Raw genomic sequence first — 13,884 nt, 5'->3', positions numbered from 1 at the left:
TAAAGAAAATGTAAAGAAGCCAAGAAATGCAAAGTTCCAACATTTACTCTGGTGATATAAAATCTTAACGCTCAAAGTGTCCCGTGAACCCAGCTGGACAATAAATCCACATTTCTGTGAAACTAGAAACTTTCCTGAAATGTGAATCTACAGCAGAGTGAAGGTGCTCTGGTGTTCCTGCACAACCGGTGCAGAGCTTGGACCAAAACCAGCAGACGTCAACAACAAAACACTGCGAGGAACAGACTGGCTTCACTTTTTATTTTCAAACTCAAAGATTTGTGGGGCTTGAGGGAAGACAGGAGTCCATGAAAGAAGAAGAACACACACAGTGTGGAAAGTGAAACAGTCTTTTCCTTAAACACAGTACACTACGCAAAAGGCAGCAGCAGAACACCTGAAACGACTCGTCTCTCGTCCTCGGAGAGTCCGCGCTCGACGGCGCTCGGTCAGGTGACCCGCCAGACGTTTCTCAGAGCTTCATGTCATCAGACGTGTCCTGTTTGAGAAGAACGTCTGGGGACACACGGACATCAGCTTCATGTGTTCAGCTGCGATGAGAGGAGGCGAGCTGGGGAGGGACGCCGCGCTGGAGTCAAAATGTCCGCTCGAGGCTTCCGTAGTCCGTCAGATAAGACACACGAGCTGTTTGTGATTCCTTCCCGGGTGTCCATCTGTCCCCACGTTCTCTTTGTTTCTGTGCTCCAGCTGTGCTCACAAAGCGTCTCCGGTGCTGTCAGGTGTTCACTTATCAGGCCATACAGGTGCCCAGAGGGGTGGGGCTGAGGGGAGGACGGGCGAGGAGACGGGAGGTCTTGCTCCACACCTGCTGCAGGTCTTCAGACCCGCTGATAGAGTCCTGCAGAGGAAACAGAAAGCGACGGGTCAGGAAACTGAAGTTCATAGCTCAGTTAGCAGGGCCTGTGCTGTGGTTTGAGTCCTGCGTGTGGCTCGTTTGTTATTTGTAATTTCCCAGTTATGGGACCAATAAAAGATTATCTGAAGGCCTCAAAACGAAATCATGAAGTGCATAGGAAACAGTGGACTCTCAAATGCATCTCTGTCATTCAGTTTGTCTGTTTACAAAAGGCCTCTCCTCATCCGAGCTACGTCACCTTCTTGAAATGTGGTGATGCATTGACTGCAGGCAGGGCTAGCGGGAAATACCAGCTCTCTGTCAGTGAGCAAGCGGGTTGGTCCAGGGCCTACCTGGACAGTAGGACATTCAAAAGACTCATAACTGTCTCCAAACTGTTCCTGTTTTATGGGGCACGACAAGAGAGTAAAATAAAACTGGACAGTGACACACACAGCTAATGAGCTACGTTAGCCTCCTCCATTTTGGCCTGTCTGGCTCTCCGTACCCTCAGAGGTGAGACATCCTCTCAAAATGACAAAGTCTTTCTGGAAGCTTGGTGAGGACTGCTGACAGGACAAGCTGCTGAAGCACTGTAGCCGGTGAGCTAACTGCTAACACACTCGCTGAGCACAATAGCCCTCCGAGCTAGCTGGATTGCTAACTGAAAACAATGTCTGTCTTTTAAGTGTCTCGTAGCCTCGTCTCTGTTATGGAGTAGCTTATCCTCCAACAGACAAGGTCAGATAAAACTGAACAGCCATTTTGGACTGTCCGGCTGTCCGTCGCCTCAGAGGTGTTTTCAGTGTGACCCTGTTAGAGGGTCAAAGGGGTCAACGATTAGCATTTAGGATCCAGTTTGGAACAATTTCCCAGAAATAGCAAAAGGAAAAAAGGGAGACCAAATGTCTGAGGAGGGGGTCATGTTCTCACATATGGCTGTGTGTGTGTGTGTGTGTGTGTGTGTGTGTGTGTGTGTGTGTGTGTGTGTTGCGGCTGCATGCGTGGCTGCTTCAGATCCCAGCTGACAGGTGTATTGTTTCCACAGAGCCATAATCTCAGTAATGGCAGAGAGAAGAAAGCCTAACGCTTCTTCTGAAGACTCTTTAATTGTCTTTGGTCTGAGTGAAGCTGCCGTCTGACTGACCCCCGTCATCACCCCCCCCCCCCCCTCACCCGTCTGCCTCATCTCTAACTCCTCAATACTTCCTTTCTACACATTAACATCCTCTTAATCTCCCTTCGGCGTGCTGCGTTCACTGCCCCCCCTTCCCCCTCCAGCCTAATAATGAAAACTGCTTACGGAGTAATTGGACCCGTGTAATCAAATAAAGAGATGAGGGCGTCGTGCGTCCCTCACTAACGATCAGCTCGTTAGGCAGAATATGGAGAGGATCTCAGAGGATTAATCGACCTTTAAATCAGATGGAAATGGATTTAATTAGCGCGGAGGAGCTGAGAGGAGTTGGTGAGAGGATAACAGAGATGTTTCGACGTCTCGTTTTCTGTCTGATGTGGAGGATCCTTTGGTCGGGTTTGAACGACACACGATCAAAGAGTTCTTTCAACCTGTAGGCCAACATGGACGAAAAGTCCTTAAAATGAAATCTGATCATCCAGACCAACAGGAAAGAAATGTGCAAACTAAACCCACATCAGACTCAGATGTCAGAGACACACGCATCGCAGACTCTGCTCGACCCCACAGGAAGTAAGCAGTAATAATCTTTGAACTGGCCCTTTAGACATCAGTCTGGTGTTACTCACGGTGGTTTCCCGGGACACTGGGCCGGTCCTCTGGCTGCAGGGTGGTGGTGTTGGTGCTACATGTAGTGCCACTGTCCGTCCACACCCATCCCCATCCCCACACCACCCATAGGAGCTGCAACACAGGACGGACACACACACACACACACACACACACACACACAGCTGAGTGATGTTGCAAACACATGATGATCTCATGGAGGAGGCTGCATCTGAGCGGAGGTAAACGAGGCTGTTCTGGTCACATTCACATCAGGTGGTCTCACACGTTGGTTCAGAGGGAACGGGTATCCATAAACTGTGGTGCGTTCAAGGCCCCCAGAGGATGAACCCTGGATGACTGCTATACTTTTAGCAAACACCACCAAAGGGTCAAAATCTCCAGATTCCACACTGGAATGCTAAAATGCTAAAATGCTAAAGTGAGTGCGTTTCTTTGGCCAAAAACTGTGAATCTTTCATCGATTGGCACGACAACACGACTGTCCTGCGGTGTGTAATGATCATCACAGCCTCGTGGGACGGTCAACGCAGCCATAAACTTTTACTTTTATTGAAGACTTTGATGATTCTCTCAGATATTCTCTAAATAAACAGCATTAAAATGATCCCATTTGCCAGAAAAGCAGCATTAAAACTACATCACACTTACACAATACGAGATTATGAGATTTGTTGCTGTTGTTGTTGTGTGTGTGCATGCGCGTGTGTGTGTGTGTGTGTGTGTTTACCAGGTGGTCTGATTCCCATGTGTGTCTGTCCGTCCATAACAAAGCCTCCCATTGGCTGACCATCTGGGCCGTACGGGCCTGCCTGGCTCACTGCGGACACGAGGGGAGATTACTCTTTTTAATTATCTCGCTGCCTGCTGTCCCACAGTGATGACATCACGCTCACATTCACACTGTGAGGAGGAGGAGGAGGAGGAGGAGGAGGACGTTCGGACAGCTGCTGTCTGTCCCACAGCTCCTCTCGTTAGTGTTCAGACCTGAGGATGTCAGCGTCAGTCCCACTCAGTCCATATTCCTGCTCCCCAGAGGATGAATTATGATTTGGTGACTCTTCAGGACACTTTAATATCCCAACAGCTCAAATGACTCAAAGTATCTGAATCATCAGTATGTTGTTTGATTTTCCAGCATTTGATATGGTGGGATGTGAGAGCAGCAGTTATGTTGTGTTTAAGTACACCAGGGTTTTCTGCAGACTTATTTATGATGTAGTTTACTTTCCTTTTTGGATGTGAAGTTTGGAGGAAGGAGGAGGAGGTCATTAATCTCTGATGAGATGACTTGAAATGAAATGTGTTCAGCCTCGTGGGGAAATTAGCTTAATACAGTTTGATCTGAAGGGTCTCAGTCTGCGTGCTCACATTCCCAGGCTTCAAGCCTCTAACAGTTTCCCATTCAGCAGTGTATCGGAGCTTTTGTGTGGAAGTCAGGCCCGGGGTTAATGCTAACAAAGCTCAGGGGCCAAAAGGCTAGCAGTACTTTAGCCCCGCTTTAGCCGGGCTCCTATTTGTTTTAATCCCAGGTTAAAATGTTCATTGGAGTGGTCAGTCAAAGCGATTAGCGTCTTTGTCTGCAGCTAATCCTGCTGAGGTTTAGAGGCCATTCGGTCCCGGAGTTTAAGCCTCTCAGCTCGTTTTAACACAGCGAGGAGCCGAGAGAGCAAAAGACTCAGTAAACTGGAGGCAACTCGAACTCCGGTCGCTTTCTCCGGTGTGTTTACACGCACATCAGCAGCTCAAGCAGGTTTTCGTGCGTACAACGACATCATATCCTGTTTTCAGAAATCTGAACGAACCTTCACTCATGTTTGACAAACTAAACCCGTCTGGAGAAACCAGGATACCGTAAGTCTTCATCAGGTCTCCGCTAAACGTCAGCACGTCTTTCACTTCTGAACACTCGGATTGGACCCAGCAGCACACTTTTCTGTTCTGGACTCCCTTCAGCTGCAGCGGCTGCAGGGATCTTCATCCTCAACCAAGTCAGGAATCACATTTCAATCAAAAGTGAAATATTAGAGGTGTAAAATCACCTGCTCTGTTGGACTGGTCGATCATGGGCTGCACGATCCGCCGCCTCGCGTTGATGAACCTGAGGAAGGAGAAACAGGAGGAGGGAGGAGACGGAGGGAAGGACAGTTTTAGACATGGATGACATGGTCCAACAATGTGGGATCTCAACCTGTTGTCTCTAAAGCTGCAGGGAAACTTCAGAAAGCAAACACAGATTCACCGCAGGACATCAAACTCCTCATCTCACTCATCATCATCAACATCATCATCATTATTATTATTGCTCTAATTATTACACTATATAGACAGAAGTATTGGTATGGGCCTGTTCCTCAGGGTTTGGGCTCGGCCCCTGACTTCCAGTGAAGGGAAATCTTAATCTTCAGCATACCAAGACATTTTGGACAATGCTATGCTTCCAACTTTGAGATGTGAGCCAGGCCTTTTGGTCCAACATCAGTGTGTGACCTCACAAATGCTCTACTGCATGAATGGGCACAAATTCCCACAGAAACACTCCAACATGTTGTGGAAAGCCTTCACAGAAGAGTGGAAGCTGTTAGAGCTGCAAAGCTGTCTGTGTGTTTACAATGAGACGTCATTACAGTCCCTGTTGGTGTGAAGGGCAGCTGTCCCAATACTTTTGTCTGTGTAGTGCACCTTAGACATCAGTTCAGTTTCAGTTAGCCCAAAGTCAGCAGCTAAGACCGTTCAGGTTCAGTTCTTCTTCATTTTAATTTGCCAAATCAAATCAAATTAAGCTTGTTGTCACTTGGCTGCAGTTCGCCCAGCAGTCATCTGCTAGCTGACAGAAAACCAGAGCTGTACAGAAGAAGCAGCCAACATGGTGGAAACATTATTAGTTTAGTCACACTGTTACTGCTGTTGCTGCTGCACAGGTAACTCAGGTGTGTTGCTGCAGGCTTCATACAGTGAGCAGCAGCAGTGCGTCCACACACGTCCCCTCATAAGTACACTCTTGAAAGCCATCATCCTGGTATGCGTGACCTCTGACCCGACACCTTCTGTGACCCCCCCGCCCCCCTTTAACTCCTCGTATTCCCCCCGCCGCCCCCCTCTGCAGAGGAGCGCTCTGCTCTTCCTCAGCTTAAAGCCTCCTGAGCCTGTCGACCCCTCCTGACCCGCCCCGCAGTGAAAGCTCTGTGGTTTCCCACTTGATTTATGTCCCCTACAAACCACCTCCCCGCCCTCACCCCACCTCCTCACCCCCGGGTGGGATGGTTCCATTTCAACTTGTTTGGAAAAAGAAAAGGGAGGAGAGGGAGCAAAGAAAAAAGACCCGCGGGGGACGACCCTGCTTCCTTTTCAGGAAAACAAAAGCCATAGCAGCCTTTTCATGGAGTAAGAAAAGAGCAAGCAGGAGGAGGAGGAGGAGGAGGAGGAGGAGGAGGAGGAGGAAGGGTGAGATATGGAGGTGAGGATGAACTTTTAGAGCAGAGTAAAGAAGGATCTGCTTCAGCTCCAACAGGACGTAACGTAACCAAACGCTGAGGGTCTGCGGGTCTCTGGGTCTCGGCTCAGTCGGGGAAGAGGTTCACGTCCCGCTCCATGCGGACCCACGGGGGGTCCTGGTTTAACGTCAGCCCTGCACTACCAGCTGATAAAACCACCAACATGGAGACACGTCGCGCTCACGTCAGCGTCTCAGTCAGCGGGGACAGTTTACTGCAGTAGTGGTACTTTGAATACTTCGAGTACATTTTGCTGATTGGACTCACACCCCTCACTGCACTGTCACACACACTGACTGATGGTTTAAACAAAGCAGCTACACACACACACACACGCACACACGCACACACACACAGCTTGAAAAACAGTTGTGAAGCCCCACCCACCCCGGGTGTCATTCCCAGGTCAGTACTCCCCCGTCCTCCCCCTCCTCCCCCACCTCTTCACCCCTCCACAACGGGTGTGTTTAAATAAACTGGTCCAGCTGTTTGCCATGAAAATGCCATTTACACCAACTGCCCCACCACACACACACACACACACACACACACACACACACTCTGAACAGGAAAACAGTGAGGAGAAGGAGGAGGAAAAGGAGGAGAAGAAGAAGAGATGAAATGAAAGACGAGGACGAGAGAAAAAAGATTAAAGGATGCGGAGAAAAGATGAGGGGAGCACCAAGAGGAGGAGAGAAGGAGAGGAAACAAGGAGTCGAGAGTGGAGGAGGAAATTAACTGAACCAAGAGATGAAGAAAGGAAACAAGGAGGAGAGGAAGGAAATGAGGAGAAGGAGTCACATGTAAATTGTATGTTTCATACATGTAAACACACACACACTCTCACACACACACTCACACACACACACACACACACACACACACACACACTTGCATCAAACCACCTCCTTCGCCTCCACTCGCCGTCCCGTTAGTGAGTCTAGCTGAGTCAGCGCAACTGGGGGAAACTCTGCGAGCTGCTTGTGAGGCGTTACCATGGCAACGGCCAAACAGCAGGTCAGACGATCAGCTTCAGGGTCCAGACATCCCACAGCACTCGAAGGTTAACTCTGACGTGTGTGTGACGAAACGTGACGACGCGACACGGCGAGCGTGTCTGAAGCCTCTCAGGGCGAAGCTCTCGGCTTCCCCGCTGAGATTCAAATGACAGGAAATCGCCGAATGGAGCCGCCATATAAAACACGTCTGCAGCTGAGCTCTTGATGCAAAATACATGGAAATGTTCACAACCCCCGCGTCCACCTGTCACACTGACTGACTCACACGTGGCTGTGTGCTCCCAAGCATGAACACGCATCACGTGATCAGTGGACATCTGAGCGGCGTCGGCGCTGCTCAAGTCGCGTGACGCGTCGTGAAGTTAACCGGCAGCGAAACATGCTGACGTTTCCGTTTGTGTGTCAGTAAACAGGAGAGACAGCAGGAAACCTCCCACAGGTCTCTGCCTCCACACCTCCACCCGCCAACATCCAATTAAGTCCCCAGTGAACCTCCTCCTGCCCTGTGGAGCTGCGACTGGGGGATGTCTGGAGACCCCACAGGACCTCATGTGGATCACCAGCTTCAGGCTGCCTCCGGGGGGCCCGACACAAAGCACCTGACGTGAAGTCGCCACTCACCAGTTGTTGACCTGCAGGATGGTGAGGCCCGTGTCCTGAGCCAGCTGCTTCTTCTGCTCCTCTGACGGGTACGGGTGCTGCACGGGGACAAAAACACACAGACGTTAGCATGCTGTGACACACCACAAGGTTCTCTCTTCTTCTTCGCCTTCTTCTTGTCAGTGTGAGCCTCAGAGCTGCTAATTAGCGCTAAAGAAGGAGGCGGGACTCAGCTCAACGAGGGAGTATGAAATGGAGCATAATTAATGGGAAGAAATGGAGGGCCAATTAGACAGGGAAGCCAAGTGGGGAGAGAGTCCTGATAATGAGGTAGTGTGTGTGTGTGTGAGTGTGTGTGTGTGTGTGCATGTGTGTGTGTGTGTGTGTGTGTGTGTGTGTGTGTTTTGAGGGTCGTTCAGGCTTGTTTAGAGGCAGCTCTAAACAACAGCTCCATCCTCGGAGTGTGTGTGAGTGTGTGTGACTGCAGTGTATATCTTTCATGTTTGTTAGTGTATATGAGTGTATGTACTGATCTGAACAGACATCATGGACCTGTTCCTCAGGGTTTGGGCTCGGCCCCTGACTTCCAGTGAAGGGAAATCTTAATGCTTCAGCATACCAAGACATTTTGGACAATGCTATGCTTCCAACTTTGTGGCAACAGTTTGTTGAAGGCCCTTTTCTATTCCAGCATGACTGTGCCCCAGTGCACAGAGTTAGGGTGAGGATCTTGAGGTGTTCGGGTTCTGTCTTCGTGCGTCACCTGCCTGCACACCTGTTCCTCATGTGCCTCCAATCACTGCTCACTGCCCGTGGACATTTCAGACCGACTGTCCTCCACTCTGGCCTGATTGTACCGTCTACTCCAGTGGTATCTTGTCAGGCTCACTTTTTGTTTTGAGAAGCCTAATTTTGTTGACCTTGTTCAGGTTCACCTCCATGTTTGGACACGAGTTTGCCTTCGTGTTTTGGATTCGGAAGACCTTATTAACAGTTTACCTGAGCCTGTCCTCTCTGAAGCCAAAACCCTAACACACAAAGCAAAGGAGGGTATAAGAGTGTGTGCGCACTCAGCAGAGCCATTTTCTTTATGCCCCCTAAGTAAGAACCACAGGAGAGGTCATTAATAAGGAAAAGTATCTTTGATACTTTGAGTCAACACATCAGCATCAGCAGCTCTTGTTCATTTTCTCTACGTGAATCAGATTCGTTTAAATTTGTTTCACTCCGTGTGTTTGTCCTGGTCCTCCATGTGCCCTCATGGGGTCCATGCCCCAGTTTGAGACAGGCTGGGTTTCCATGAGGTTGGACACAGGTTGGGTACGAATGAGGAAGAAAACAGTGAAGGCATCTTCATGAGGTTCAGCAGCGTTCAGCAGCGTTCAGCAGCGCTGCGAACAATCAGTCCTGTACAACAGCTGACAGCGCAGGAGCTTCTTCATGTGCTGACTGAAACCAGCTGCTGCGGATCCTCGGCGGCTCGACGCTGACCCACATAGGCAGCACTTTCACCAAACATTTTACTGCTGAAAGAAACTAAAACCTTTTAGCGGGAGGACGTTTCGAGCGCAGGACTTTGACTCGTGAGTCTTCGTGTTACTTTAAATACTCGTGATGACAAACTGAAACCACAGTTTGTACATGTGAGGCCCAGAAATAACAAAGTCCTCTTTATTCCTTTACTTCAGAGCTACACAGAGCCAAAGTACCTCATGCTGTACTACAGTACTTTCACTGCAACTCGTTTGCCCTCAGCTGAGCCGGCGTGTGGAAGACGGAAGACAAGAAAGAAGACATCAGCATAAGGAAGTGGGACGTGAGGAGACGCCACCAGTCATCGCCTCCTCCTCGTTTTACGCCGAGCGCTGTTTAAGAATGCAGCAGCCAATCAAACAGCCTCGGGCCGCCACCAGAGGACTCACCACATCTGTCTGTGGTGAGGACGGAAAGTCTCTGATGTCTTCTGTTCTCCGCCCCGACCGTCCCTCCCTCTTTTCCCAGGATCTGATAGCAGGTAATTGGCCTAAACTGCATCTAATCTGCCACAAGAGCGATAATCATGAGGTCGTTCCAGCCTTAAAGGAACAGTTCACACAAAAATGAAAACTCTGTCATGAAACAACAAGAGAAAAACACAAAATACAGCTCGTCCTGCGTAATCCGAGTCCCCAGAAGACGACAAACTGATTTGAAAAGACGTGCATGTGCACCAAATAAAAGCTGTAAGTAACACAAATGATTCACATCCTAAGAAACTTCACTGGACTTTCCATCAGCGTGAGGACGTGAGGAGATGATGTCTGAATTTTCATTTTTGGGTGAACTGTTCCTTTGATTGTCTTGCTGATTCATGGAGAGGAGACGAAGCGAGTGAACGCACACACTTGGTGGAGCAACAGATTTGTCTGTCATCACATCAGGAACATCCTCAGCAGCTCATCACTCCATCTTTCCAGCAGGAGAATCCTTCCCTCCACCAAACGAAGCGAGAGTAAAAACACATGGTGAGTGGTTCAGGGCTGGCCCACCTCCTGGTCCACCTCCCAGTCTAATTTCAGAGTTTCCACTCTGGGTTTTAATCTAAAGCCACCTGCTCATTATGAAATTATAATCCTGTTAGCAGGGAGCGGCAGCTCAGACCGCCTCACAACCTGGACCAACACCAAACTGGCCAGGCTGGTCTGGGATCTGTTTTATTGCCCGTCTCACTGTGAAGGAGGAGCCGATCTGAACTCCTCTTCGGTGCGTTACAGGATTCAAATTTTCCATTCACAGTTTTGCTAACACACTAGAAGGTCTACACCCACATGAGATAAAGAATGAAGAAAAGGTTCGTCTGGCTTCCTGGATTAGATCCGTCTTCTGGAGCCGAACCAAGAGCCACAGCTCTTAGAAGGCCACGCCTATACTCTCAGAATCTGGGGTTACGCTGTGTAACCAAAGTTCTGAAACAAGCTGTGCCCATGAATGTATCCTTTGGACCAGGATGCGAACTGGTAGCTGACACGCAACGCGATTTGTTTGTAAAACCTCTGAACGTAACTTCTGTAGCTGCTTTGGAGGTTAAAGATGTGAAGCAGAATTGAATGACTTTACTGACCTCTCTCACACACACACATGCACACACACACACACACACACACACACACACACACACACACTCACACACTGACACACACACACTGAATGCATCTCAAAGCACACACAATTTCATGCTGTGATGTGGGAGGTGTTGTTGTTTAGTGTTCCTGTAAACCTGAGTGTGTCACCTGTGTGTGAGTGTGTGTGTGTGTGTGTGTGTGAGTGTGTCAGTGTGTGAGTGTGTGTGTGTGAGTGTGTGTGTGTGTGTGTGTGACATGTCAGTGTGTGAGTGAGTGAGTGTGTGTGTGTCAGTGTGTGTGTCAGTGTGTGTGTGAGTGTGAGTGTGTGTGTGTGTGTGAGCTCCCAGTCGTTGGCCTCTGATGTGATTCAGTTCAGTTTGATTGATCAAATGTAAAACAAAAGAATCGATCAGACAGCATTTATCGACAGGAAGAAGCTGCGGGTTGTTACTGGAAACCGGATTGGCGTTTATTGCTGTTTATCGGTGTTCGGCGCTGAAGGCGTCTTTAAACGGCGCCTGTTTCAGCTCGAGTCTTTCCCTCCATCTGCCGTCTGATGGCCTCCTCGCTTCATTATCTGACGGACGCTCATTTACGCTGTCAGGGAAGAAAGGCTGCTGCGTGATGTATGTGACCACATGCTGCACATCTGTGTGTGTGTGTGTGTGTGTGTGTGTGTGTGCTGGGGGGTGAGAGGTCGATAAAGGCGACCCCCACAGAGAGCCGGGCCCTGGAGTCCCTGGGGGGCCTGTCACAGAGGTAATGGATGATGTTTTCACTGCGGGCTGAGGGAGCCGCAGAGCCGCCGTCCTCACGCTCGTCACACAGGCCTTTATTTTTAACCAAAGCCAGAGAGGGCCGGACGCCACGGCGAGCGGTGGGTCTGATTAGAGCAGCCGCAGTCCCGACGGCTGGACTTTGTCTTCCGCTCTGAGAAGAAGTCGTCAAAACGAGTCGTGTTTCTCAAATTTAATTTGCATTTTAAAGTCTGCTTGTGACCACAGTCGTTCCCACGGCGACAGGAAGAGCCGCCGGGCGACGCACAAGCAACACGGGATTTCAACACTAAACTGAGAATATCAGTGACAGGAAGTGTTTCTCTCTGCTGTCTCGTGACCATCTGAAGGACGCGTCTTCGTCCAGCAAGCTTATTATTGATAAGGACTGGTTATTGATCAGCAGCACCACTTTACTGGTCAGCTCACCAAACTACAAGTCAACTACAAATCAGCGAGTCAACTCCCTGATCAGGTCTGACTCAAGCCTCTGTTACTTTATAACGTACTGCCACTGATGGGTCCAGTACTTCAGAGTCCTGCACCTCCTTTTGCATCTCAACTGTGCCATGAATTACGCCTGTGATGTTTGTCGTCTAAATAATAAAGAGCCGCTCAGTGAACTGCACACGCCAACATGGCCGTCAGCCTGGCACACGGGAAAAGTCGGCCATGTTGGCAGCTGCAGCCGAGCGGAAGGCGAGTCGCTCCGCTGGCGTGTTGGACGGACTCCAGCAAGGGTCAAAGGAGACGACGTCACGTACGCGACCGCGTGGACCGAAGCGTTCTTTAAAACGACCTTCTGATCACAGGAGATGGGGTCCTGAAACTGTTCCCGGGGTTTCCGTCCCGTCCTGCTCACATCAAACACTCATGTCTCACAGATCTGTTAGCAGGACTGGAGAGAAAGCGGCCGATCGAGGAAATCACAACATTCATGTTGTAACTGCTTGGTCTTTAAGTTCGTAAACACAATCACCAGCGTGTTTAACGATCTCCATTTGTGCAGCGTGTGGCGCCGGCGATTCAGCCGTAATGAGGGAACACGAATGTGATGACGGACAGACACCGAAGTGATTTCTCATTGGTGCCGTTTGATGTCTGATGGCGTCATTAGAGCGAGACTTCCTGTACGCTCAGGGCTCTGGTGAGGTGGGGGCGGAGGCTGTACCTCTGGGTGGCGGCAGGCGGGGGAACACGTGTCGGTGCCTGTGGGTCGCCGTGGCCTCGCCGTCACCCACATCTGCAGCTCTGTGGCTGTAAACAGCCGCTGATGGATGGGTGGAGGTGTCCCGGTGCCCTCTGACCCCTGATGGTTGGAGGGCAGGGGGTGGCGAGGTCAGCGCCGGGGCTTCCTGCTAACTCATGTGTCCCGCTCGGCTCAGGAGGCCCATTCCTCAGCCGGGCCGACAGGCGAGCGGGGTGAAGCCCCTCTCTGTAATTGTGGCGCTCGCTTTGAAGTTTGGGGTTCGTTTCTGTCGCCTCTTCGTTCCGACGCTGGAGGTTTTTTGGTCGTTTTTTTTTATTTTGCAAATTGTGGCGCTCGGTCGTCGGCGTGCTGAGAAGCACTTGGACGTGCAAAGTTGTTCCAGCTGCTTCGATGGAGTCGCACGTGTAATTTGTAAGCCAAAGCAGCTCTTTAATGAGTTGGACTGTAAACAAATGGCGGCGAACGCGAAGCTTCCGCCACCTGCACGAGCTCGCGTCTGTGAACGAGTCATTTAAGGTCAACTACACACCAATTAACATCAGCGGGGACGAGGACGCCTTTACACACTACATGAAACCCTGGATAAAGACGTGACAGAGCAGGGTGTGTGTGTGTGTGTGTGTGTGTGTGTGTGTGTGTGTGTGTGTGGTGTCAACAGCATGTCGGCTTGTGGCTCGGCTTTTATGAGCTGTGGCTCAGAGGAGGCTGCTGGATTTTGTGTTTAACTTCAGGGGAGGCAGCACACACACACACACACACACACACGCACACACACACGCACACACACACACACAGGCGCGTGCACACACACACACACACACACACACACACACACACAGGCGCGTGCACACGGACACACACGCACACACAAAAGCACACACACACACACACTCAGAGCTCAGCTGTGTTGTTGTGATGATTAAAAATGCAGCAGGATTATAAAGTAAAATGTATTTAAACAAAACCTTTTTCTGAATTACTCATTTTTCCCCAAGTTGCTTCCACAGCGTTTGTGTGAGTGCTTGTGAATGCTCTGCGTTACCGTGGTGACCAGGTCCAC

The 13,884-nt window shown here is 50.0% G+C and overlaps 1 protein-coding gene across 1 annotated transcript in view; it reads right to left on the bottom strand.

The window, feature by feature from the left end:
* Window positions 1-244: 244 nt before the first annotated feature.
* The window catches only part of meis1a (Meis homeobox 1 a), a 31,381-nt gene continuing 17,741 nt past the window's right edge, over window positions 245-13,884 (bottom strand). The window contains exons 10-14 of the mRNA XM_046376113.1: window positions 7,759-7,835; window positions 4,667-4,725; window positions 3,355-3,444; window positions 2,624-2,738; window positions 245-859 (exon numbers count right to left, since the gene is read on the bottom strand). Of these exons, the coding sequence (XP_046232069.1) occupies window positions 2,680-2,738; window positions 3,355-3,444; window positions 4,667-4,725; window positions 7,759-7,835 (285 nt within the window). The 3' untranslated portion in view covers window positions 245-859; window positions 2,624-2,679. The remainder of the gene's footprint in view (window positions 860-2,623; window positions 2,739-3,354; window positions 3,445-4,666; window positions 4,726-7,758; window positions 7,836-13,884) is intronic.

Source organism: Scatophagus argus, chromosome 2 (genome assembly GCF_020382885.2).
Source record: "Scatophagus argus isolate fScaArg1 chromosome 2, fScaArg1.pri, whole genome shotgun sequence".
In the NCBI taxonomy this organism is placed as follows: Eukaryota; Metazoa; Chordata; class Actinopteri; family Scatophagidae; genus Scatophagus; species Scatophagus argus.
The sequence above is the reverse complement of the archived record's forward strand: the minus strand, read 5'-3'. Positions and strand labels throughout refer to the sequence as shown.